Source organism: Talpa occidentalis, unplaced genomic scaffold, assembly GCF_014898055.3.
Source record: "Talpa occidentalis isolate TD23 unplaced genomic scaffold, MPIMG_talOcc4v2.1 talOcc4.13, whole genome shotgun sequence".
Lineage (NCBI taxonomy): Eukaryota > Metazoa > Chordata > Mammalia > Eulipotyphla > Talpidae > Talpa > Talpa occidentalis.
This window is the reverse complement of record NW_023601322.1, coordinates 17383020-17407716: the sequence shown is the minus strand read 5'-3', so window position 1 is coordinate 17407716 and position 24697 is coordinate 17383020. Positions and strand designations below refer to the sequence as shown.

Here is a 24697-nt window from a genome sequence, read left to right as displayed (position 1 = left end):
AGAACCACGTGCATCTTCTGCAGGCAGCAGCGGGCCTGGGCTCCGGGTCCGGTGGGCCGCGCGGTGCCCTGAGCGTGGACCTAGGGGGCTCGAAGCCCAATCCCTAAATGGAAAGTGGGTCTGGAAAGACACTCCTGCTGTACAGCAGCAGCGATGCGGACGCTGATGAAAGGCACAGGGCACAGCATCCTTTTCCCCTTAAGACACCGCAAGGTTGAACAGGTCAAAGCCTCCTCCAGAAAGACTAGAAAGGACACAAATCTGTGCAAGAGCCAAGCAGCCCTCTCCCTGGAAAGCAGCGCAAGGAAAACAAGAAACAGAGCCGTAAACGCGGGCCCTCCGGGCGTTCCGCGCCTCGCGGGGTCCCGTCCCCCAGTGCCCCAGCGAGGCGGCGCGGGCGGTGGAAGGGAAGGTGCGGGCGGCCGGGAGGTGGCTCCGCGGGCCACCGAGCGCGGCCTCCGGGCGTCCTAGAGCGGCCACGGCGGCCACGCCGGCGGCTCACTTCCGCCCGCGCCCGGCGCCGCCCGCAGACGGCTGGGCCTCGGCGCCGGCCTGCGCCTCGCTCGGCTCCTGCCGCGGGCTCGGGGAGTGGGTGAGTGGGGCCGGGCGCGCCGGCGGGGCGGGCCGGGCTGGCCGCCGCGGCCTGAGTCGCGCGGGCGGGCGCCGCGGACCCAGGCCCGGACGGCGAGCGGGAGCGAGGACGCGCGAGTCCCAGGCCCGGCGCCGGCCGCGGCCCCCCGCCCTTCGGGAGACCCGCGCGGCCTGGCGGGAGCGGGGCTCGCCGCGGCCCGGAGACCCGGAGACCCGGCCCTCGGGGAGCTGCCTGACCGCGCCCCGGCCCCTCCCGGGCTGCAGTCAGCCCTGGAATGGAGGGTGCTCGCAGCTGCCCCTCCTGCCCCGCTGGGTGCTCGCAGGGGCTGCTCGGCCCCGCAGCCTCAGTCCTCGGGAACCCCCCAGTGCAGGCCCCGGGCTTGCCAGGGAGTTGGGGTGCCCGGCCAGGACCGAGAACCGCCGGCCCGGGGTGTCAGTGATGCGCTGCGATCCTGTGCTGTGCTGTGTTCTCCACCGAAATGTGCACTTTGACCAGGGCGGAGCACAGCCCAAGGAAAGCCAGCAGAGGTCTTTGCCCAAGAAGAGGGACGACCGAATCTGGTTTGGTCATTTTTAATTCCTAGTGTCTACAACGGTGCATGGCATCCGACTTGCGCCATTGGTTTCATAAATTAACTCGGGATGGCTTCCTGACCCAGTGAAGGGTTTTGATTATTCGGCTTCTTTTTAAACATAAAATAGGGTCGTGTGCTGAGTTCCCAACTCATGAGCAGTCTGTTTCATCTGTTACCCCCACCAGCACTGCATTGTTTTAGAGCAAATCTGAAATGTGCCATTTCATCCCTTGAATACTTTTTTTATGTTTGTAAAACACAAGATGAAGCCATTACCGATGTAATAAGCTTTTCATCTATCCAGGCATTGTTTACATTTCCCCAGTTGTCTTTTTCAGATTCCAAACAAGCCACACATTACATTTGGTTGACCTCTCTTTTTTAAATCTCCTTTAACCTCCTTATCTCTTCCAACTTTATTTTTTCCCCCTTGTTATACTTGTTCAAGACACCAAGTCATTTGTTCTGTAAGTTTCTGGCAATACTGGATTTTACTGTTTTCATCCCTGTGGTGTCTTTTAATAAACTAGTATTTAGATTATAGCCTTTTCCAAATTAGTTTCTACTTTTGGGCAAAAAAAAACCTCCCAGGACTTCATGTTGCATCACATTGGGAGATAGATAAGATCTTGTCTCCGTGGTGTTAAGATTGATCAGTAGACCTTTCATAGATTGCACAGCAGGAAAGTAAAATAATTGACCTGGGAATTGCAGAAGGATGCCAGCTAATAACTGCAGATGGAATGAAAGACTATCACCTTCTGGCAACCCTTAATGAAGTAATGGATCCTGGCAATGATCATTAGCAACTGTTAACATCAGAAAAAGAGAGACAGCCAGGCAGCATGTACTTCCTGATAGAAGTATCCAATACCACTTACCAAGTATTCTTGGATCAATACTTAACAAGTATTCTCTGGTAGTGGGTGGAGGACATCGATGAAAACAGATGGGCCTTGAGTTGATAATTGTTGCAGCTTGGTGATGGGTATGTGACAATGTGTTGCACCAGTCTCAACTTTTGTATGGTTTGAAATTTTTTTTTTCTTTTTAAGATTGGCTAGTTAACTAGTAAATTCTGGTCAGCCTGATCCATCCATTAGCCTTTCACTAAGTGGTTCTCATGTTAGAGTCACAGGGGAAGAATTTTTTCTTTATATAAAACACATGTCTCACTTGCAGAACTTCCTGTTTAATTCTTCTGGGAAGGAGCCCAATAATTTTTTAAAAACTCTCCAGGTGACTCTAATGTGTTCCAGGGTTATGTACCCCTCACCCAGATCCATTATTTGTTAGGGATTGCAAAGTGGTCATATTCTACTATTCCTTCTGTATTTATTAGCTAATTTAAAAAAAAAAAACAACTTTCCACATTCTCACTGCTCTTATAAACTTCAATTGAATAGGAAGACCTCTGCAAACTAAACTGCTTATCAAAAGAAGGCTTGATCTTGAAAGTGAAAATGTGTAGTAACACACAGGACACTAGCAGTAAGCTCAAGGCTTGTGCTTGGGTGGAGAGGTAGCCGTCTTAGGTATGTATGAGGCGTGTGAGGCCATGGGGACAGGGGACAAACATCCAAATGGAAAAGAAGAGCTGGATGATTGTGTCATTAGAAAAGCATGCTGAGCCTTATGACACTTAAAAAATAAATTAACTGTAAAATCGATAAATGCTGCTCATTGACACCAAAAGCAAGCCAAGTGTTTAAAAGTTCATAGTTCCCCTACCATCACCGTTTTAATCACCTCTGAGATAAACCACTTTGAACAGTATGGTGTGTGTCCTTTCTACTGGCCTTTCTCTATCTTACGTATATGTAGGGGTTTACAGTATTGCTAGAAAAATGAGATTTATGCCATAGTGATGGATAACTTTTCTCATTATCATCCCTCCAGGACAAGAGTCTTAGCTGCAGACAATAAACATTCAGCTATTTCCCTATTGACATATTTTCATATTGTTTCCATATTTAGCCACAATAGAAGTACCATGATAAACATTGTAACATAGATCCTTTATTTCCTAGATTCCCAAAGATGGGTTTGCTGGGATGAAGTTTCCTCTAACTACCTTAGACATTGGCTACTTTTCTTGCTTATTGGCTGTTTGAATTTCTTCTCTAAATTTTCTGTATTTTTCCACTGCTTATTGGTCTATCAGATTTTTTCCTTTGCTTTTTCTGGTGCACCTGCATGAACTTTTTCTTAGAGGCATTGACTATCATATAGTACAAACAGTTCACTCCACTTTGTTTTCGTTCTTTGACTTTGAGTTTTTGATATGTATAAGTTTGTAGAAGAAAAACTGTAGAAGAAAAAATGTCTTTTTATAATTCCTGGGTTCCCTATCTTGCCAATAAGGACTTTCCCATCCCCAGTTATATATATTCTCCTAATTTTTTAATATATTTGATTGGATCTTCTACAATTAAATTTCTAGCATTTACAGAATAAATTTTTATGTATAATGCATAGTGAGAATGCTTTACTTTTTTTCTACACGAGTAGCCAGTTATGTCAGTGTTGTTCATTAAATAAGCCACACTTTTTTTTAAAGATTTATTTATTTATTTATTTATTTATTTATTCATTTATTTATTTATTTATTTATTTATTTATACAAGTACTGGGTACAGTCAGAAGTGCGGGAGGGTGAGAGAATTCCCCAGAGCCAGAGCCGGAGCAGAGCAGGCAGAAGGACCGAAGTACACTGCTGAAGGGAGCAGCGGGCGGCAGGAGAGGTCTGAGCGCCATGCGGGACCCTCCTCTGGTGGCTGGGGAGCAGCCGGGGATCGAACCGGCGCCACGGAGGCTTGGGGCAGCTTCGCAACCCAGTGCTCAACTGCTGCGCCACCGGGGAGGCCCATAAGCCATGCTTTTTATACTTTTGTTTTATCTTCGTTTCTATATATACTTGGGTTTATTGCTGGGCTGTTCATTCTCCACATCTATTTTTGTGCCAGTATTGTTCTCTTTTAATTATATCTGATTATTATAGTAGTAATACCTAGAAATACAAATCACTACTCACTACTTTGCATACTTTTCTTGTCCATTCTCAGACATTTTTTCCCCGCCATGTGATCTTTGGATTTTTTTGTTTCAAGATAAATCCTATTAGAAATCTGATAGCATTTGCAGTAGATATACCTATATTATGTAAAGAGTAACATTTCTGTGGTAGAGACTCTTCCTCTCAGGGAACATAATGTGTCTCCCCATTTATTTGGGTCTTTCAGGGTCTATTTCCTGTCAAATTTACTTCTAGTTATTTTTAAGGTGATTTTTCTTTTTTTGCTTTTGTGAATGAAATCCCCCCCCCCATTTCTATTTTTATTTGGTTATGCTTGAATTGAGAAGTTATTGATGGCTTTGTGTGTTTATCCGGCTGTCTAGTTTTCATATTTTAGCAGTTGTTGTTAAAATTACTTATATGTTTGTTTTTCCTCCCTGCCATCAATGTGGGTAATTTGTAACTGGTTATAAGTTTAAGTTCATTCTAATTCTATTTGCTGCACATCTCCTATGACAGAAGTTTTCAGAGATGGCAGGTACCCAGAAATAGTGAAAGGATAAGGAGAGATGCCAGGAGTTGGCAGAAATCTACACATCCAATAGGTTATTGCTGATAACTTATAATAGCAGAAACCCAAGTCCTAACCATTCACGCCCCTTGCCATTTTGAGGAGTTAGACATCCACTCAGCATTAACTTGCGGTATCAGCACTACTGTAAAGTGTTTTAGAGCATTGGTATTATTTATGGTCACTAAGGGAAAGGGCAGCTCACCTTGAGCCCCAGAGATGTCATTTAACAGCATAATTACATCCCATCTCTTTTTTGTTGTTGTTGAAGTTTTTTTTATATATATATTTTTTACATCATTTTTCATTTTTGCACAGTGTATACATTTTCATCTTGGTTATATTCCCCATACAATTCCCACCCCCTTTATTTTGACCCTAATCCCTCCTCTCTTCCTCCCTCCTCCCCAGTGTGTCTCTGGTTTACAGTTGCTTGTTACAGCCCATCTCTTGCCCAGAACCTCAGCTAGAAATTTTTCATTTATTAGAATTTTTTTAATTAATAAAAAGTACAGAGACTACTCAACCCCCACTTTCCCCTGTTATTAACATCTCACATTAGTTATTAACTAAAGTTTACATTAGGGCTCGTGCACCCTTTGTGTTTTACATTCTAGGCATTTTGACCAATGTATAATGAATTATGTCTGTCCTTACTGTAGCATACAGAATGGTTTCACTGCCCCCAAAATCCTGTGTTCCACCGATTCGTCCTTTGCCCCTTCACCCCAAACCTGGCAACCACTGATCTTTGCCTTTTTCGGAAAGTCATAGGTTGGAATTCAACTATAGTTTTTAATTTACTGGGTTTGGCTGTTTGTTTTTTTTGTATGTGAGCAATCATAGAAGGTTTGATGACTTGTGGTTTTAACTGATTAAGAATTAGTAGAATCTTATTTTGGATTCCTGTGGAAAATTATTGATAACAGGAATCCAGACTGTTCTGAATAACTAAAGACATAAATGGCAGTAAATCTCACAGCAACCTGTTTTTGGTGATTTTGAACAGTGATGGGTAATAATCTCTGGTGATCTTTCCATTGCAGGGTGGAAGATGTCAATGGATGTGACATTTCTGGGGACTGGCGCAGCATACCCATCCCCAACCCGGGGGGCCTCTGCTCTGGTCCTTCGGTGTGAGGGCGAGTGCTGGCTCTTTGACTGTGGAGAGGGGACTCAGACACAGCTTATGAAAAGCCAACTTAAAGCAGGTCAGTTTACATTCAACTGCCTCATTAAGACTCTCTAGTGCAGCTTCATTTTCTTGGCTTGCCTTGGGCCTTTGCTCAGGTGTCTTGCACTTTAATGCAGAGCCTTGGCAAGACTTGGAACACCCTCAGTCAAATGGCCATGCCCACGGGACTTCATTTATCTATTTACTTTTCACTCTTGTAAATGTTGATAGTAAGGAGTTCTGTTGCCGTAGGGGTGGTGGATGGAGCCGTGTGTATCGGCTTGCCAGATGGACACTGCCCAAGCAAAGGCATGCACACATGCTTACTTCCACCAGAAGGCGTTTGTATCATGAGAGGATACAGAGAGCAGCAGATGCTGGAAGAGGGAGACAGCCCTTCCTACTGGCGGTTATCAGAGTGAACATCTCAGAAAAAGTGACCTGTGGTTTGTGGAAGGAGGAGAAGGAATTCTCTGGTCTGGGGTGAAGGGCATTCCAGCCAGAGGACATGAGCAGCAAAGGCCCCAGCACCAGAGAGACTGAGGAGAATAGTGGTGAAAAACCTTAATGCAAATCTTTTACAGCTTGAGGTAGCAGCCTGACTAAAAGAGAAACTATTGAGTATGGATTCTAGAAATTTGGGTTAGGGCTGTCTACTTTGTATTGAACACCTGTTATTCGTTATCTAAAGCTATATAATAGATTACAAATATTGTGATATTTTCATTTTTTTCTCTCATAGTTTATCTTACAGTTCATAGCTCAGGATGTTCGGGCCTGGCTTACCTGGTTTTCCCACTTCAGGGTCTTACTAGTATGCAATCCCGTTATTAGCATCAGAGGTTCAACTTGAGAAGAATCTGCTTTGGAGCTCACTCAGGATGTTGGCAAATCCTACAGTTGTTGGATTGAGGCCTCCCATGGTGCCTAGTCACATGTGTTTCTGCTTAGTGATAGTTTCCTTACTGCCAGAGAGGGAAAAAGAGACTCACTGGTAAGTCAGCTAGCAAGCAGGAGTGTTAGAACGTAACATAATTACACTGACCCCTGCTGCCCTATTATACTGGTTAGAAGCAGGTCAGAGTCCTACCCAAGCTCAAGGGGAGAGAGTTACAGAAGAATGTGAATGCGAGAGGCAGTGACTGTGGATACCACCTTGAGTCTTATCTACCACAGTACATTTCTCTACTATATCTTATAGCTATTTTACATATGTAAGTAAACAGTTTGTAAAACTAAGCCTGGCCTAAAAGAAAAAAAACAACAAAACAAGTAAGGTAAAATCTAAGGGAACCTTTAGCTTACTAAATTTATACTGATATAAACAAAAAATTCCTGGCCTCAGAACGGAGGATGAGATGATGATCCTGGAACCTGGTGACACTGTCACACTTCAAACTCCCCCAGTGTCAACTTCAGTACACCTTGGAGTCTCTCAGCCTAGTGTGACCTACCATTATTTGATTCATTGAGACCTTTTCATTTTGTGTTACCTTCCGGGGTAATAATATGTTTTGTTTTCATAAGGAAATACTTTTTGATTATCCAAAATATACTGCTTTCAAGTTTCCATGGACCTAACATGCAAGCATCTGATTAACAAGTATAAATTTGCCGTGTTCATTTCTTCAAAAAAATTTTTTAAAAGATTTATTTATTTTTTTGCACAGAGGAACTGAGGTGTAGGCCAGAGGTGTGGAGGTGAAAGGATTCACCAGAGACAGAATTGGGAGCAGAACAGTTAAATTTACTGAAATACACTGCCAAGGGGAGCAGCAGGTGAGATAGGAGAGGCCTGCTGAGGTGCCAGATGTGGGTCAGCTTCCTGGCTGGGGATAAAACTCAGGCCGTAGTGGTGATGGCACTGAGCCTTAACCTACAGGCCACCAGGGAGGCCCCATTTCTTCAAATTTTGAAGATGATCTTTAGTCTTCTCAAGTCTTTTTTTCTGTGAAAAAATTACTTAAAATGTATCACCAAAATATAATTTAAAAAATGATTATAAAATGTATACAAGCTGGGCCTCCCCTGGTGGCACAGGCGATTGAGCGCAGTGAGTGAAGCTGTCTGCAGCCTCTGCAGCACCGGTTTGATCCCTGCTGGCCAGCGAGGGTCCCACATGGTGCACCAGACCTTTCCTGTCTCGCCCGCTGTGCCCCTCAGCAGTGTATTTCGTCAGTCTGCCTGTCCTGTTCCCCACCTCTGTCTCTGGTGAATCCTCTCACCCACCCACGCATCTGGTCTGTACCCTGGTTCTTATATAAATAAATAAATAAATCTTAAAAAACAAATAAAAAAACTTAAAAAAATTTATACAAGGTCTCTGTAAAAATTTAAATAAAGCAGAAAATATAAGAAAAGCCTAAAAAAGCCTAAATATCCTGCCTCATATGTAAATTTTCTGTATGGTAAGGGTGTGTGTGTAGCATAAATGGAATCACACTATACTTAGTGTAACTGTTTTTTCTGACTGCACAATATACATGAGCAATATATTACAGACCTTTTCCTATGACTATAAACAGAACTGCATCATTGTTTACAGGATACTTGATTTTCCACTTTTGTCAAGTGAATGAGAACGCATGCATTTTTCTTTCTTCATCCCATACCGTCCTCTTACCTTTGATGACAGTGGCTGTCATTCCTTTCATTCTGAAATCAAGTTTCTTGAAAAATGAAATGTCTGTTTCCCCGAAGCTGTGATAACTGTGGAAGCAAGTTTTTACCTACTCAATTTGTCTCACTTCTTTGAGCTCACAGGTTGTTTTGATGTTAGGTTTTGGCTTTGTTTTGTAGTAGAAAGGGAGGAGGCTTAGAAAGACTGATTTGGCAGTTTTGAGGTCAACAGGAGATGTGCTCTGCAACCACCTTGTAGTTTTTTTATCTGCAGTGGCCTTGAGTCACTCTCGGGGGTGCCGTGGCAGCCCAGACAAAAGGAAGAAGGAAATAAAGGATTCTAGGAATTTTTAAAAAATGATAAAAAAACAAGTATCAAAAAGAGAAAACAAAAAAGCACATATTGAAGAAACTTCTATAGTGCCTGCTGGGAATCTCAAGGTCTAATATCAGTCTCTTTCCTATCGTCTTCTGCTACAGGGACAAAGGTTTTGTGTAGGACAAAGGTTTAGTTGTAGGACAAAGGAAGACTCCCTTGGAGAACACTTTTGCCTTGATGTCATAGGATAAATCATATTATAATAAACTACTTGTTCTTTTATGGTATCATTAAATGCTTCCTGTTCTTTCATGGTATCAGATGTTTGAAATAGGTGGGCCATGACCTAGTATTGAAAGCCTCTGTTACACTAAAAGTGTGTTCATTGTGATTGTTACTTTAAAAACGCCTTATGGTACATCTTAGAAAAATGCTGATGTGGCTTCCTGCCACATATCATCAGTAAATTCCGTTTACCGTTGGCTAAATCAAGTTACAAGCTAAACCAGTATGTGCTGAATACTCTGGCGTGTTAGTCCAGACTGAAAGGAAGAGATGGGCTTGGGTAATATTACCCATCATCAGAGGGATCCACCCTCTGATCTGCATCCTGGCGCCTAGCGCTCACCTCAGCCCTCTCAGTTCTTGACCTCCGTCCCCCCCTACCTCCCTTTCCTGCCCTATTCTCATTTCTCTTTTTCTCCTCTCTTTCCTCTCCCTCACGCATCCCTCTTTCTTCACCTCCTCTCCCTTCAAACTTCCCCAGACATGCAGCCTCTGACTTGGCTAGTTAATCTCTGTTCAGAGTAGAGAGTCCTTAAAAGGCAGTGTTAGGTTCAGGCACAGGTCCAATCTGTTGGAGTCAGGGGAACTTTTGTTTTGTTGGAATTTCTTATTTGCTATTCTCAGAAGGAGCAGTAGGGGGCAGTGTAGGAGCCAGATGCTTTTGACATTTGAGGGGTCTCCAGTTACCTAAGTGAATTATTTTGGTATGCTTTGTGTGTGTGTGTAAGAGGATCTGTAGGAAAATATTCTCAAAACTGTAACAAGGTAATTTGAAGCTGTTTTATGAAAAAGGTTGTGTCTTTTTAAAACTAGTAAAATAAAGCCTGTCTTTTAGGAATCATGTAGAAAAATGTAAAGAAATAAGCTTAGGATAATAAGTAGAACTCCTAAATGCTTTAAACTGCTTTCTATGTAAACTATTGCGTAATGTTTTAGGTACCTCTGTGTGGGCTTTTCTTTCTGAAAAATTCCCAATTTTATTTCTCTGCCTCAATCAAAAGGGAGAATTACCAAGATCTTCATCACACATCTTCATGGAGACCATTTCTTTGGCCTCCCTGGCCTCCTCTGCACAATTAGCCTGCAGAGTGGCTCCACGGTCACCAAACAGCCTATCGAAATCTTTGGCCCTGCAGGGCTTCGGGACTTTATCTGGCGAACCATGGAACTCTCTCACACAGAGCTGGTCTTCCCTTACGTGGTCCACGAGCTGGTGCCCACAGCAGATCAGTGTCCTCCAGAAGAACTGAAAGAATGCGCACATGTGAATAGAGCGGACAGCTCTCCCAAAGAGGGACAAGGAAGAACCATCCTATTAGACTCAGAAGAAAACTCCTACCTTCTGGTTGATGATGAACAGTTCATTGTAAAAGCATTTCGCCTCTTTCACCGGATTCCCTCCTTTGGGTTTTCAGTCGTCGAAAAGAAACGCCCAGGCAAACTCAATGCACAGAAACTGAAAGACCTTGGTAAGTGGGTTTTTTCCCCTTCTTTCCAATCTAGCTGTTGTTATCGTAATAATTTTCCTGCCTCCCGTGTTTAAAAGTGACATTCTCTTCACTAATTTGCTTTGCCCAAAGTTTGCCTAGGAAAGGAACTTCTTAGGAGCAAAAGATGGTCTTCAGAGTAAAATCCAGTTGTATATTTGAATCCTTCTCCATCTCCCTGCATACACATTCTTAGTCTGTATTTTTGGGTGGGTTTTTTTTTCTTCCTTTTGAAGTATGTTTTCATTAATACCTTTTGACTGAGAATTTTTGCCCTAATTCTTCACCTTGCAACTGCTACTATTTCCTTTAGGGTTTTCCTTCTCTATCGAGGTTGCCTACTTGTTCAACCTTGATTAATTTGGTGTTCAGAACACTGTGCCAGTTTTACATGCCTGGTTAATCACACTTGGAAGTAAGCACAAGAAGATGGGCTGGGGGGCCTCCCCGGTGGCGCAGCGGTTGAGCGCTGGGTTGCGAAGCTGCCCGCGGCCTCTGCGGCTCCGGTTCGATCCCCGGCTGCTCCCCGGCCACCAGAGGAGGGTCCCACATGGCGCGCAGACCTCTCCTGCCGCCCGCTGCTCCCCTCAGCAGTGTACTTCGGTCCTTCTGCCTGCTCTGCTCCCCGCTCTGGCTCTGGTGAATTCTCTCACCCTCCGGCGCTTCTGACTGTGCCCAGTGCTTGTATAAACAAATAAATAAATCTTTAAAAAAAAAAAAAAAAAAGAGGAAAAAAAAAAAAGAAGAAGATGGGCTGGGGGCCCACCCAAGGCTATATACCTCCTCTGTGCCAGGCCGTTGTACGTAAGGGGTCTTTAGTATCTCTAAAGTCGCTGCCCAGATCCATTGTACCTCCAGCATCACCACCTTGCTTGGCATGGTGTCGTGGCAGGATGGCCACAGAACAGGTTTTCTCTGATCCTATGCAGATGGGGTAAAGGAGAGTCCTGGAGCCCTTGGTGGGTTTCTCAGGTTTTTATTGAACTTTTACATGTACAGCAGCAACCAGGTACACCGCAGGCAGGGGTGCCATGGGGCCGGGAGTAAGTAAGGCCTCCAAGCCCCCGGCAGGACTCCAACCCCTGGCAAGTCTTCACCCTGGGCTTCTTTTTCCCCTTCTCTCTCCTGCCTCTGCTTCTCTTGGCCAGCATCTCACTAGGGAGCCATGGCCCAGAAGTAAATAACACATCTTACAACAATGTAACAATTGCAGGTACCCATCAGGCAGGGCAATCCTAATGGTGGGAGGCCAGAAAAGCCTGAAAACCATTTACCCTACCCATGGCTGTGGCAGAGCCTGTAAAAAGCACATGGTATTCTTTGCATGTGTGTTTCTCTGTGGAGTCTCTTTTTTGCTGCTTCAATGAATACGAAATGCTAAATAATGAGGGAAAGTGACTTAAGCCAAAGTTTTTTTTAATTATTGAAAAACTTGTGGAAATACTGTTACATTTGGAAACTTAAACACAATCTGTGTTGGAATTAGTGCTCACACCATATTGTCCAGGTATTTGCAAGTGTTGTCCAAAGTGGTGATCAGGCATTATTCTAGATTTACATGCAATTTAAGCCAGTTTGGTAAATATGGAACTGTCCCCATCTACTAGGAAGATTGATTATGTATAATTACCTGAGATTCTTCATGATCTTGTGATCCAGACAATCCCTTCCAACAGTTTTTTACTGTTTATAGGTAACTAGTCATTATTTAAAGACTCTTTAATTTTACATAAAGATGAGCTTGTTAAATAAAGCAGCTCAGAAAACAGTGTTTCCATGCACAGCAGAGAGTCAAGACTGTTATCCTGACTATAATAAGGTCTTAGTGAGATATAGGAGACATAGCATTTAAATCCCATCTGATACGTGTACTTGTGAAATGTAGTGCTAGGGTATTGCTAATATTAATAGCCAACAATGGACTTTTAAAAATGTATAAATATTCTAATTTTCCACAAGTAGTAAAATATTTATAACAATTCTGAAAAGAATTGACTGCCTTTTCCATTTGCTATTTGCTGTACTATTAAAACAGACTCTCTGAAAGTCATAAATTCCATCCACATGATGTGGTGTTATCTGCCTCCATCATTAGGTGTTCCGCCAGGTCCTGCCTATGGGAAGCTGAAAAATGGAATTTCTGTTGTTCTGGAAAATGGAGTTACAATTTCTCCCCAAGATGTCTTAAAAAAGCCTATTGTTGGAAGGAAAATCTGCATTTTGGGGGACTGTTCCGGGATCGTGGGTGATGGAGGAATGAAGCTGTGCTCTGAAGCAGACCTGTTGATCCATGAAGCGACCTTGGATGACACCCAGATGGACAAAGCCAAGGAGCACGGCCACAGCACACCACAGATGGCTGCAGCGTTTGCAAAGTTGTGCCAAGCAAAGAGGCTGGTTCTGACTCACTTCAGTCAGAGGTACAAACCAATTGCCTTGGCCAAAGAAGGAGAAACAGATGGGACTGTAGAACTGAAAAGGCAAGCTGAATCGGTGTTAGATCTGCAGGAAGTAACTCTAGCAGAAGATTTTATGGTGATTGGCATCCCAATCAAGAAATGAAACCAGAATTCCTGACTGTGTACTGATCTATCGGTGAATATGTTTCTGAACCAACAGTCCAGTTTGTTGTTATTTTGGATCTAAAATTATTGGGGCCTAATAATCCTAAATCGGATGGAGCTGCACTGTTGAAGTGGCTCATTAGTGAGAGGGAGCAAGCTTTTTGATAATAAATCATATTTTAAAAAACCCAGCATCCTTCTTAAAATTCAAATTTGACAAAATGATAGCTTATTCAGGTATACTTCTTGATTTGTGGCTGCTGCTTCAGATATAAGCCAAAGCCAATACCCGATGAGATTCTGGACTTAGCTTCTGCCCGGTATTGTTGCTGTTCTTGGCAAAGTACACAGGGCTTGGCCCTCTTGGCTAAAAGTGGTATTTTGGCAGTTTGTGTTAAATCTGTTCATGTTATTAACAGGATGGGGAGAAATGTAATGAGACATCAGACATGCAGGATTGAAACTGGCATGTTAAATCTTGAATTTTTGCTGGAATATTGAATGCAAGGTTGAGCTAGGTATTTTATCTTTTAATATTTTATTGAACTTTATTGTTTACTTTAAATCTGTCACTATCAGCTGCTGCCACTCCCCTAGAGTAAGTTTTGGAATTGTGGGTATGTTTTCTTGTCACAGTGATGGGGGTTGGGAGCATGCTGGTCTTTAGTCAGCAGGGGCCAGGAATGCTAGATCCTACAAGGTCTGGGTCCTTCCTGTAAAATGAAGAGTTGTCTCATCCCAAGGTGCACAGTCCAGGTCTGTTGAGAAACACAGCAAGTTAAAAGTTAATTGCCCAATGTGAGTTTACTTTTATAAAAATTAGTGACATAATGAGTTCAACTACTAGATAAGTCAAATTCCACAAATCCTAAAGAACTAGTTAAGTGAATATATTGGAATTGGAATGTCATATCAAGTATGTTATTTGACAGAAATGACCCATGAGCTGGAGCTTGTGAATCTACAGGCGTAAAGAAATACCTGTTAAACTGAGCTCTAGTTTACATGTCCCTATTAATAATTCTTTGAGTACACTTATTAAATGTTCCTTCTCAAATACCTGTTCCTTCTCAGCTGCCTTTCACTTCCATTCTGTCTGCCATGGGGTATCTCTGACTCATTTGCCCCATGATATTCCTCAAAATGCATTGCATGGAACTAGTTCAAGTTCTGATTCCTTCCAAAGGGTTTCCTAATCAAGGCAATTTGGGAACCCCTGAATACTGTGTGTTCCTCTGGGAACATTCTAGTGCCGTCAACACTATAAACAGTGCTGATTGAATGGTCATAACTCAGCTCTTGGTGCCAGAAAGACCTTTCAGAGCCCTATTCTGTACTTTATGATGGTACCTGTGTGGTCGGGAACAGATTACTTACTCTCTCTGAGCTTCAGCTTGCTCATCTCTAAAATGGACTGTTGTGAAGATGAGATGAGACAATACCTGCAAGGAGCAAGTTCATTGCTTAAAGGCATTGAGAAGCCCTACAGCACAGAGACCTTTGACTCCCTTTCTTGGTCCTATTTATTAATATCTGAAGAACTTATAGAGTTTTATAGGACACATATTTAGAAACATCGTTATGGTGTATACTATTAAATTCCTTTGGATTCTGAGACTTTTCTGGTAAATAATTTTAATACCTAGATGATTCTAGAGTCTAGCGGTGGTCAAGATGGCTCCTGTCACTCAAGATATCAGTTGTTCTGAAGCCGTTCTAGAATGGTCTGATGCTGCCTGCTGTGTTCTAGGATCTTGGTCCCCAAAGTACCAAAGTTTAACCAGACCTAGCGTATGTATTTTGATTTCAATTCAATCAGACAATGATTAAATATCTATTTTATGCCCAAACTGTATAAGAGACTGGTAAGTATTAGTACTTATGCATGTTAAGGATAAAGACTTCATCTTAATAACATCTACATTTTTGGAAATGCCCCCATAGTAAGTGCTCAGAATGTTAATCGAACAAAATGAGCCTTTGATATTGTGAAACTTTAGGACCTAAAGTTTAAGATCTAAAAAATTTAAACTACCTAGTTGGTGGTGCTCCATTCACTGAGTGCCAACTAAAGTGCCATCCTTTATTGTGTTGGGATATGTAAATAAATATAAGACAAAATTCCAGGCACAAGCACAGTCTGAGTGGTAGAGACCAATAAGTAAATACACAGTTGCTTTGAATGTTACTTTAATTGTATAGCATGGTACAAAGTTTTCCTTTCCCTGAGCATTGCTGGTAGCTGCCTTGAGCTGTGCCCTTAGATTCAGGCTCTATTAATATATGTGGACTAAGCCCTCAGAGACGATGGGAATGTGGGAACAAATTGATACGTTGGATCAAGTGTGCTGTATCGGTCCTTGGTGACATTCTTTCTTGGACTCGCTTCTGACCTAGAATTTGTTCTTAATGGCAGGACACTCTAAGAATTTGTAGAGCTAAAATTAAGAATGAAGCTTATGTTGGACTTCCCAGAGCTTATAATCTGCTCGTGGTTGTATGAATCAGAGGAGATTAGAATATGTGTTACTTGATTACTGAATTCTCTTTTTGCCAAGGAATATCTTGGAACACTAAGAAATGATATTCCTTAGCACATCTCAAAATGATTGTATTTTTTACCGGCACAAGTTATTAAGGTAATGAATTCCATAGCTGCACTTGTTACCTAGTATCTTCTTTGTCCTAAACTGATTCATTTGTCAGGCATCCAAAGATACCTACTTATTTTAAATAAAATATTAGGACTTTCCACTTCTCAAAAAGATGTTTAGACTTGCTCAAATAGACCCTAAATCATCCTCTGTTTTCTAATATTTATGCTTTAGTAATATACTTTCAAATGAAATTTTAATCATAAAATTAGTGTGTGCTTCTTAGAGAATTTTCTTTAAAGATTCAAGACAATTAGAGCTACTGATCCAGTGGCCCTCTATTTTGACGTGTGAGTCAATAATGCTCAAGGTAGTGCGTAAGTGGACAAGAGTGCTTATGGAGACAGATGTCCAGGCTCTGCTTCCAAGGACTCTGAGTCTGTCTCCAGTGGAACCCAAGGATTTGCATCTTAACACGTTATCAAGGCTATTCAGAAGTATGAGTGCTGGATCACGCTGGGAGTTCGTTCATGTACCTAAAACAATGGGATGTGTATAGATATTTTATATATGTTTAAACATGTCTAATGTCAGTGTATATTGTACTCAAGCAGACATGCCTATTTTTACATAGAGGTTAACCTCCTCAACTGTTTTTCTCATTCATTTTTCCATGGCATTAAATGTTCTTCATGTATTTTAATGATCTTCTTATTACTTCATTCTAGGAGGTGATAATATTTAACCATTTTCCTACTTTCAGGGGCATTTTCAATTATTGTGAATAATACTATGATGAATAATCATGGATGTTAAACTTTGTATTTGAGTCTATTTCCTTAGGATTGATTTATCTGAAAGTCAAATATCTGATTTTTTTTTTTTTTACACTTGACTGGAATTGCCCATGTGTTTTCTAGCTCACACTCTGCAGCAGGAGGTAGGCCCCTTCTGCTGCCCCATCCAGCCAAAGACCTTTCTAACACTTTACTTTCAAGGCACTTCTTTTGCAAAGATTATTTTTGCCTCCTACTGCAAATAATTCTATTGTGTCTTTTAATTTGCATAGATAATTAAACTGTGATTTCCCTGAATACTCCCAGACCAGCTTTAAAACCTGGCAGTTTTTTTCTTTTAATGGGGTAAAAATCCGTACTGTTTCAAGTATGCTCATGACAGATATGCAGTGAAGGTTCTTTTGTCTTCACAAAGGCATGAATTTATAGTGAAATGTACTGGTTCTGTCCTTATTGATTGATGGATTTTTCGGGTACTGAATGAGTCAGAGCATTTTTTTATATATATATGGGAAGGATAAAGAAGAAACGCTGGCAGTTCTTTGAATGTTCACTCTTTGTAGGATAAGAATAAAGTTTAAGGGGGTGGGGTGGGATGTGAGGCAAAAATCAAGAAATACCTGCTTTCCAAAGTAGAAAGTAATATTTAAAACTGAAAAATAATAGTGCTTTAGGCATATTGTGTTTGAAAAAAAAGTGGAAGCCGTAGGGAGTGAACACCAGGGAGAGTTACCAGTGGAGGAGGGGACCCTAGTGGAAGGGGCGAAGAGAAAGGAGAGGGATGGCCGGGGGATTCTGCTTGGAACCCTCATCTGCTGGACATATTTGATATTTTTAACGGTGTGTTTTTCTTCTTAGTTAAAAACTGAAAGCAGGTGAGCACCTGTTCTGGACCATCCTGTCCATTGCTGTCTACACGTGGGCACTCCAGGCAGATGACAATTCCTCTCATGGCTTCTTAACTTTCCCCACTGTTCTCCATACAGCAAGGTGATTTTTTACAAAATGCACATTTTTTTCAAAATGCACTACTTGAACATTTTTTTTCAAGATTTATTCATTTATTTATAAAGAACTGGGGTACGGGCCAGATGCGCGGGAGGGTGAGAGCATTCACCAGAGACAGAGTGGGGAACAGAACAGGCAGACTGACAAATTACACTGCTGAGGGGAGCAGCGGGCGAGACAGGAGAGGTCTGTCGTGCCATGTGGGACCCTCGCTGCCTGGCCGGGATCAAGGGGGCACTGCAGAGGCCGCAGACAGCTTCACAGCGCTGTGCTCAACCGCCTGCGCCACCAGGGGAGGCCCTACTTGAACATTTTTAATGACCATGCCTAACCCACCTTTCCAACCTAATCTTACTCCACAATGCCACTCATTTTGGGGACCCAGCCACATGGGCCTTCTTTTCATCCTTTGTCAGGTTTCCATTGCAGCAGCCATTGCTCCCTTGGCCTGGAATGTGCTTTCTCCTTTCCCCTGCTGAGCCAGATCACAACTCTGGAGTTACATCCTCATGATGCCTTCCTAAATATTCCCACTAGGTCACTCCTGTGCTTGTTACTTCATGTTTTCACTTGCTTGTGTGAGCGTGTGATCGTTGCTTCTCATTTCTTCTAACACTGTAAGCTGCATAAGAGCAGAGCTGGGCCTGCTTTTATTTCCCTTTGTACCTGGCTCCTAGCTCAGTGCCTGAAACATACCAGACACTTGATAAATAGTGGTGACTGGCTTAATTTTCCTTGCCATCTTGCTATTATGCTAAGATCCCTTCTTCTTCTAAGGATTGTTCTGATTAATATTATAAACAAACAAAAATCCCCACCCTTGATTATAAACTAAAACTAAGGGAGGAAAAAGAAAACGGTTGCCTGTGAATTTAATGAGGCAAATTCTTAGACATGCAGACAGATACCCAGAGTCAGGTAAAGGACAGGGAAAAGGGTTTCTCTGCCTAAGAAATCAGGACATTGGCTTTTGTTAAGGTCAGAACAAACTTAATAAAAAATAAGGGGAGAAGGCCAAGCCCATGCAGGAGTCTGGAGTCCCATGCAAGGTGGGGAAATAGTGGGAAAATCTTAAGAACACCAATAGTGGATATTTTTTATTGTTGCTTTATTGCTTGGAAATAAATCCCCCCAATGCCCCCAGACTTTCTTTGAAGTATGCTAGACACAGAGGATTTGGGGATCCCTCCTCTAACCTGCATACCACCAAATGAGACCAAGTTCCAAGAGAACAAATTCTGTGACAGGGTTGTCCTAGATAGAAAGAGGGCAGGAAGGCGGAAAAGTGAGACAACCTGAGACTAATACAGTTGACAAGAGCTGGAATCAGAGGTGACAAGGAATTTTCAGAAAGTTGTAAATAGAGCATTGACCTTTACATTATTCGCTGAGTGGAGAGGTAGGAGAAGGGTGAAGCTACTTCATGTATATCTTAAAGGACGTGGTAACTCTAGTTGACATCTGGACACAGGTATTTCTGCATCCTCAGCAGACATAGACGAAGGTTTAAAAAGCTGTCATATGCAGAATAATAAGGAAGTTGAGGAGAGTGCCTAAGTTTATCCAAAGTAAAAAATATTTCCACTCCTAAATAAAGGTGGCAGAGAAACACTGTTGCTCAGATGTCAGCATGCTAATTATATACTCAGCAGACATGGCAGGTACAAAGATCAAATTCACCCACGAAAAAGAAGTAAAAGGGGAAAGGCGAGGGATCAAGTTTCCCAGCTGTATAAATCCCACTGTAACTGCCAGAAACTGTTCAGGCAGCCTCTGGGAGAATTAAGCAACATTTAGTTCACTGTCACCAAGGGAAGCCAAGGTTATTTTGTCTAGGTTATTCTCTACATTGCTGTGGCTGCCAATGATCACAGGCTTATCCCAATGAGACCATATCTCTCTCAAACATCCTGGACTGGAGCTGACCTTGTAGAAGTACCCATGTCTGAGTCAGCACCTCAGATGCTGATCCTAACTTGCTTACAGAGGGCTTTGCCATTGAATACATCTTCACATAGTTAGTAGATACTGCAACGTGATTGATTTCCTCCTCCACATGCCTATCTAAGAGGCCTACTTACCGCAGTACTCTTCAAACTAGGGTATTTGTGCCACCAGGAATATGCCATGACTTTTCTAACAGTAAATAGGCATACTTTCATATAACATATCCTTTTATATAAAATATTTCCTAAAATTGATTTTCTAGACAACTAGTTTAGGCAATGTGTCTGTACAATGCTCCAGGGTGAAATTTTGGGGGAACCAAAGTAAGGGATAGTTGAAATATTGCTGGGGATTGAAATATTTGGTAACATTGTTTTACAAGTTAGGTAGTTTCCAATTTGTTACTTTGAAAAAAATTAAATCCAGAATCTAATCTGTGCAATGACAGGTTTTTAGAAGTTTTGAGATATAACTCACATACCATAAAATTCAATTTGGTTTTGGTCTTTTTTTACATTTGTTTGAACTTTGCCCTATTCTTAGTCAAGAAGGAGAGGTTCAGGACATGGGAATAAACTGCTTACAGTGAGAAGTCATAGAGGACTATACCCCAAAACTCTTTTTTTGGAACCAGAAAGAGCTTATCTTTGGCCACCTTCACACGGACACTCACTGCATCTAGGTACACAGCCACTCCTTCATTCAGCTAGAGAGGTGGTTCCCAGCCACAGGACCCAGATTCCATTAGATTTCACTTTATGGGTAATGAAGGTCTGATCTTCCCTGAATAGTTCAGATGTGAGGGGAAGTTTTGACTGAGCCATTAGGTGAGAAAGACATAGGCATTGATAGTAGTTTGAATTCTATCCCTCTTGGGTCTTCTAGGCAGATCTCAGAGAGATATAATTCTCCAAAATGTAATAAAGTATCCTGCAGGTAAAGGTTTACAATAAAGTGACCCAACATGCAAAAAATAAAAATTCATTTGTCTTCATATATTCACAGAGCTGTGTGACCATCACTGCTGTCAATTTTAGAACATTTTCATTATCTCCATAACCCTTTGGCAATCATGCCCACTTTCTTCCCAAATTCCCTAATCCTAAATTGTAATCTACCACTCATTTACTCTCTAACCACTAATCTACTTTCTGATTGTATAGATTTACCTATTCTAGATATTTTAGATAAACTGAATTGCACAATATGTGGTCCTTTGGGACTGCCTCCTTTCATTTTGCATAGTATTTTGAGATCTATCCATGTTATAACTTATATCAGTACTTCATCCCTTTGTATGGCAAAATAGTATTCCCATGTGTGGACACCACATTTGTTGCCATTCAACAGTTGGCCCAAAGATATATTAAAAATAGGTTTTATGATAGACCTATAATAGCAATGAAAAGGAGATCTCCCTACAGATCTCACAAATATTAAAAAGTTAAAGAAGATATTATAAATAACTTTAATTTTGAATAAAATTACTAAATTCCCTTCCTTTAGAAAACATCATTTTCCAGAATGGACATGAGAAGAAGTACTGGACTGTTCAGACTTCCTATTTATTAAAGAAGTTGAGTTTGTGATTAAAAGCCTTCTTATAAAAATATCTTCAAGCCCACATGGTTTTGCTAGTGATTCATTCTAAACAATTAAGGAATACACTTTCCTTTCACAAATACTTCCAAAAAAAACAATTAAAAAAAAAAAGAGGGAACACTTCCCAACCTTATGAGGTCAGCATAACCTTGATGCCAAAACTTAAGTACATTAAAAGAAAGGAAAATTACAGGCAAATCCCTCTCCTAAAAACCCTAAAGAGAATAATTGGCTAATTGAATTCAGTGACATATAAAAAGAATAAGACATCTTGATAGGGGGAGTTTGCTCTAGGAATGGAAGGCTTGTTTAATATTTGAAAATCAATATTACCACATTAACAAAATAAATGGGAGAAAAGTGTAAGATGATCTCTATAGATACAAACTTTTTTTTGATAACATTTAATACTCATTTTGTGACAAGAACTCTTAGCATACTAAGAGTAGGATGGAAAGCCCTTAAATAATATCTGCAAAAAAATACAGTATTACCCTTAGTAATAAAATATTGAAAGCTTTCCCCCTTGGATGAGAAACAGGCAAAGATGCTCACTTCATACCATTTCTATACATTACTGCTTTGAAGGTCTTGGCCACAACAAGGCAAGAAAAATGAATGAAATGTTTAAAAATTGGAAGGAAGAAATAAAACTGTCACTGCTAGCAGATATGATAATGTACATAGGAAATCCAAAAGAATAAGCAGAAAAACCTGTTAGATTACTAAGTAAATTAGGAAGACACTGATATTAATCAATATAAAGAAAATTTGCTTCTATATTCTAACAACAGACTAAAATTTTTTAAATAACAATTTACGGGATCATCAGAAAACTAGGAATTAATTTAATGAAAGGTGTGCAAAACCTCTCCGCTGAAAACCACAAACCATTATTGAGATATGGTAAAGAAGACTCAAGGATACAGAAAAGTTACATTTCATGTTAATGAATTGAAGATTCACTACAGCAATTTATCTGTGGTTTCAAAGCAATGCTAATTGAAAACTCTGAAGGTTTATGTAGATACAAGGAAATTGAGAAGCTATTTTAAAGTTTATGCAGTCATGCAAAGGACCAAGAATCACCAGGAGAGCCTTAAAACAGAGCAAACTAGAAGATTTACACTACTAGATATCAACACTAATAGGAAAACTGCAATCATTAAACTACCATATGATATTGTTGCAAGGAGGGCAAATAAATAGAGTAGAACAGTCTGGGAAGAAGCCCACACACATATATAACTTTATTTATGACAAATGTGAAATTCCTATGCAATGGGAAAAGGACAGTCTTTTCAATAAATGGAGGGCCAAACAGACATCCATAATGAAAAATAATTATTTTGGTTCCTATCTTAAAAAATACACAAAAATAAATTTCAGATGGATTTTATATGTAAATGTGAAGATAACATAGAATAGCTCCTTAACTTGGGGTAGGCAAAGATTTCTTATACAGAATAAACAGACAAGCTATAAGGGAAAGACTGTTAAATTATGTATTGAAATTAGGAACTTTTTTACATAAAAGATAGTGCCAAGTGTAAAAAGGCAAACCACAGAGTGGTAGAATGTCTATGTAATACCTGTAGCTGATAAAGGGTTTGGATCCAGAATTTAACAGTAGCTATCTATTGCTATTTAAAAAATTGCCCCCAAACATTATGATTTATGATCTCAGTCTTGGTAGGTAAGGGTTCTGGATACACCTTAGCTAGGTACTTCTGATTCTCATAAGGTTGAAGTCAGGATGCCAGCTAGGGTTGTGGATTCATCTGATGTTTCAACTGAGGGGTCTATGTCAAGTTTTCGTATTGTTGCCAGACTTTGGACCCTTGCCACAGAGACCTCTGTCCTGGGCTGCCTCAATGACATGGCAGCTGGTTTATGACAGAGCAAGCAAATTGTGAGAAAGTGAGCACCCAAAACAGGAGTCAGTCTTTCTGTATCTTACCCTTGAAGGTGACATCCCATTGATTTTTCTACTTTCTATTCAAAGCAAATCAATAAATCCAGCTCATAATCAAGGGAAAGAGGTTATACAAGGAATAAATACCGGGAGGCAGGGGTCCTTGGGGATCCTATTCTCTTTATCCTGCTTTACTTCTCTCCCAAAATGTGTATCCCTTGCTGACTTAGTATACATTTACATTCATTTGTTGATTCTCTGTGCCCCTCTTTGAGAATGGAAAATTCAGGAGAACGGGGACTTTGTTTTGTTTCCGATAGGTGTCCCCAGCGTCTGGGCCAGTGCCTGGACCCTATTACACTCACAAAATAGTTGTAGAATGAATATCAGTGGAATTTTGGAGAAATCTTGTCATTTTTCAACATGGGTCAATTTACTTGACACCTCCAATCAGTATCCTCAATCACCATTACTTAGGACCTTGTGGATGTGTGGTGGCTATTGTTTTTGACTACCTGGCATGCTTATGCATCATCCCCTCTCTCACTCCCACATTTAGCTTCTGCTCAGAGGCTCACTTCCCAGACTCCAGGTACAAGCACACATTAAGCTTGGCCAGTGCAAGTGCTCCAGTGACTGGATAGAGTGAGCCCGTGACCTAAACTCTGCCAATTCATGCTTCCCTCATGATCATTCTCACTGGAGATGGCGAGGAGGCAGTGCCTGGACTGTTGTGTGACATAGGTCAGCCTGAAGGCTGTGAATTTAGGGTGCTAGGGCAGAGGAAGAGATGGGTTGAAAGAAAGGGAGTACCAGCGTGATAGAGCCTCAGATCCAGCCTCCAGAGTTCTGCTGCTTCTATAGCTCTTGTTCTTCCTCTTCCTCCAACCCAGGGCTCCTCCAGCATCCTTCCGACTCATCTCTTTCTGCTGTAACAAATGCCAGTTGGGCTTCTGTCACTTGCAATTAAATCTCCTCGCAGACACTGGCTGGTTGCTGAGGATGCAAAGATGATTTGGACACTATCCTTGATTTTAAGGAGCTTATAGTCTGCAGGAAAAGACAAAGAGGAAAAAATACTTGCAAGGCAGTAATGAACTAATGTAATGGGCCTGGGACTGGTCAGAATTCAAGGTTCTGATATATCATTCACAGTATTAGTGAGTTTCTTTAAGTTCTTCTGAGGATTTTATAGTCACAGTACCCAAAATAACATTGCCCTTGATAAAATCAATAAACACGAACTGTGCACCTACTATGTGCAGGCCTTAGTGTTCAACACTACAATACAGACCTATAGAGCATTCTCAGAGGGGTAGATTTACTTAAAAAATAATAAATATATGGCACATATGAAATGAAGTCAAAGGACAGTCTGTTTCTTCCTGTTTGTATCTTACTAGAAGAGCAGTTTAGTGTGGTGGCTGAGAGCATGGGCTTTAGAATCTCAGCTCTCTCACTAACCAGGTGGCCTTGGGTCGTTACTTAATCTCTGTGAGATTCAGTGCCCTCTTCTGTAAACTGGATAATGGAACACTAACAATCTCACAGGGTTGTTGTGAAGATTAAATGAATTGGTATGAGTAAAACACTTAGAACAGTGTGTGATGCATAGTAAATCCTCGATAAATGC

The 24697-nt window shown here is 41.3% G+C and overlaps 1 protein-coding gene across 2 annotated transcripts; it reads left to right on the top strand.

Moving 5' to 3' along the window:
* Window positions 1-529: 529 nt before the first annotated feature.
* On the top strand, window positions 530-24430 carry ELAC1 (elaC ribonuclease Z 1). Of its 2 annotated transcripts, none has more exons than XM_037508500.2 (4): window positions 530-592; window positions 5800-5964; window positions 10152-10619; window positions 12733-24430. In XM_037508500.2, the coding sequence occupies exons 2-4, from the start codon at window positions 5808-5810 to the stop codon at window positions 13197-13199; spliced, it is 1092 nt and encodes a 363-aa protein (XP_037364397.1). In that variant the 5' UTR covers window positions 530-592; window positions 5800-5807; the 3' UTR covers window positions 13200-24430. The 2 variants fall into 2 exon arrangements, with proteins under 2 accessions (XP_037364397.1, XP_037364396.1); XM_037508499.2 differs by lacking the exon at window positions 530-592 and adding an exon at window positions 958-1152.
* Window positions 24431-24697: the final 267 nt, after the last annotated feature.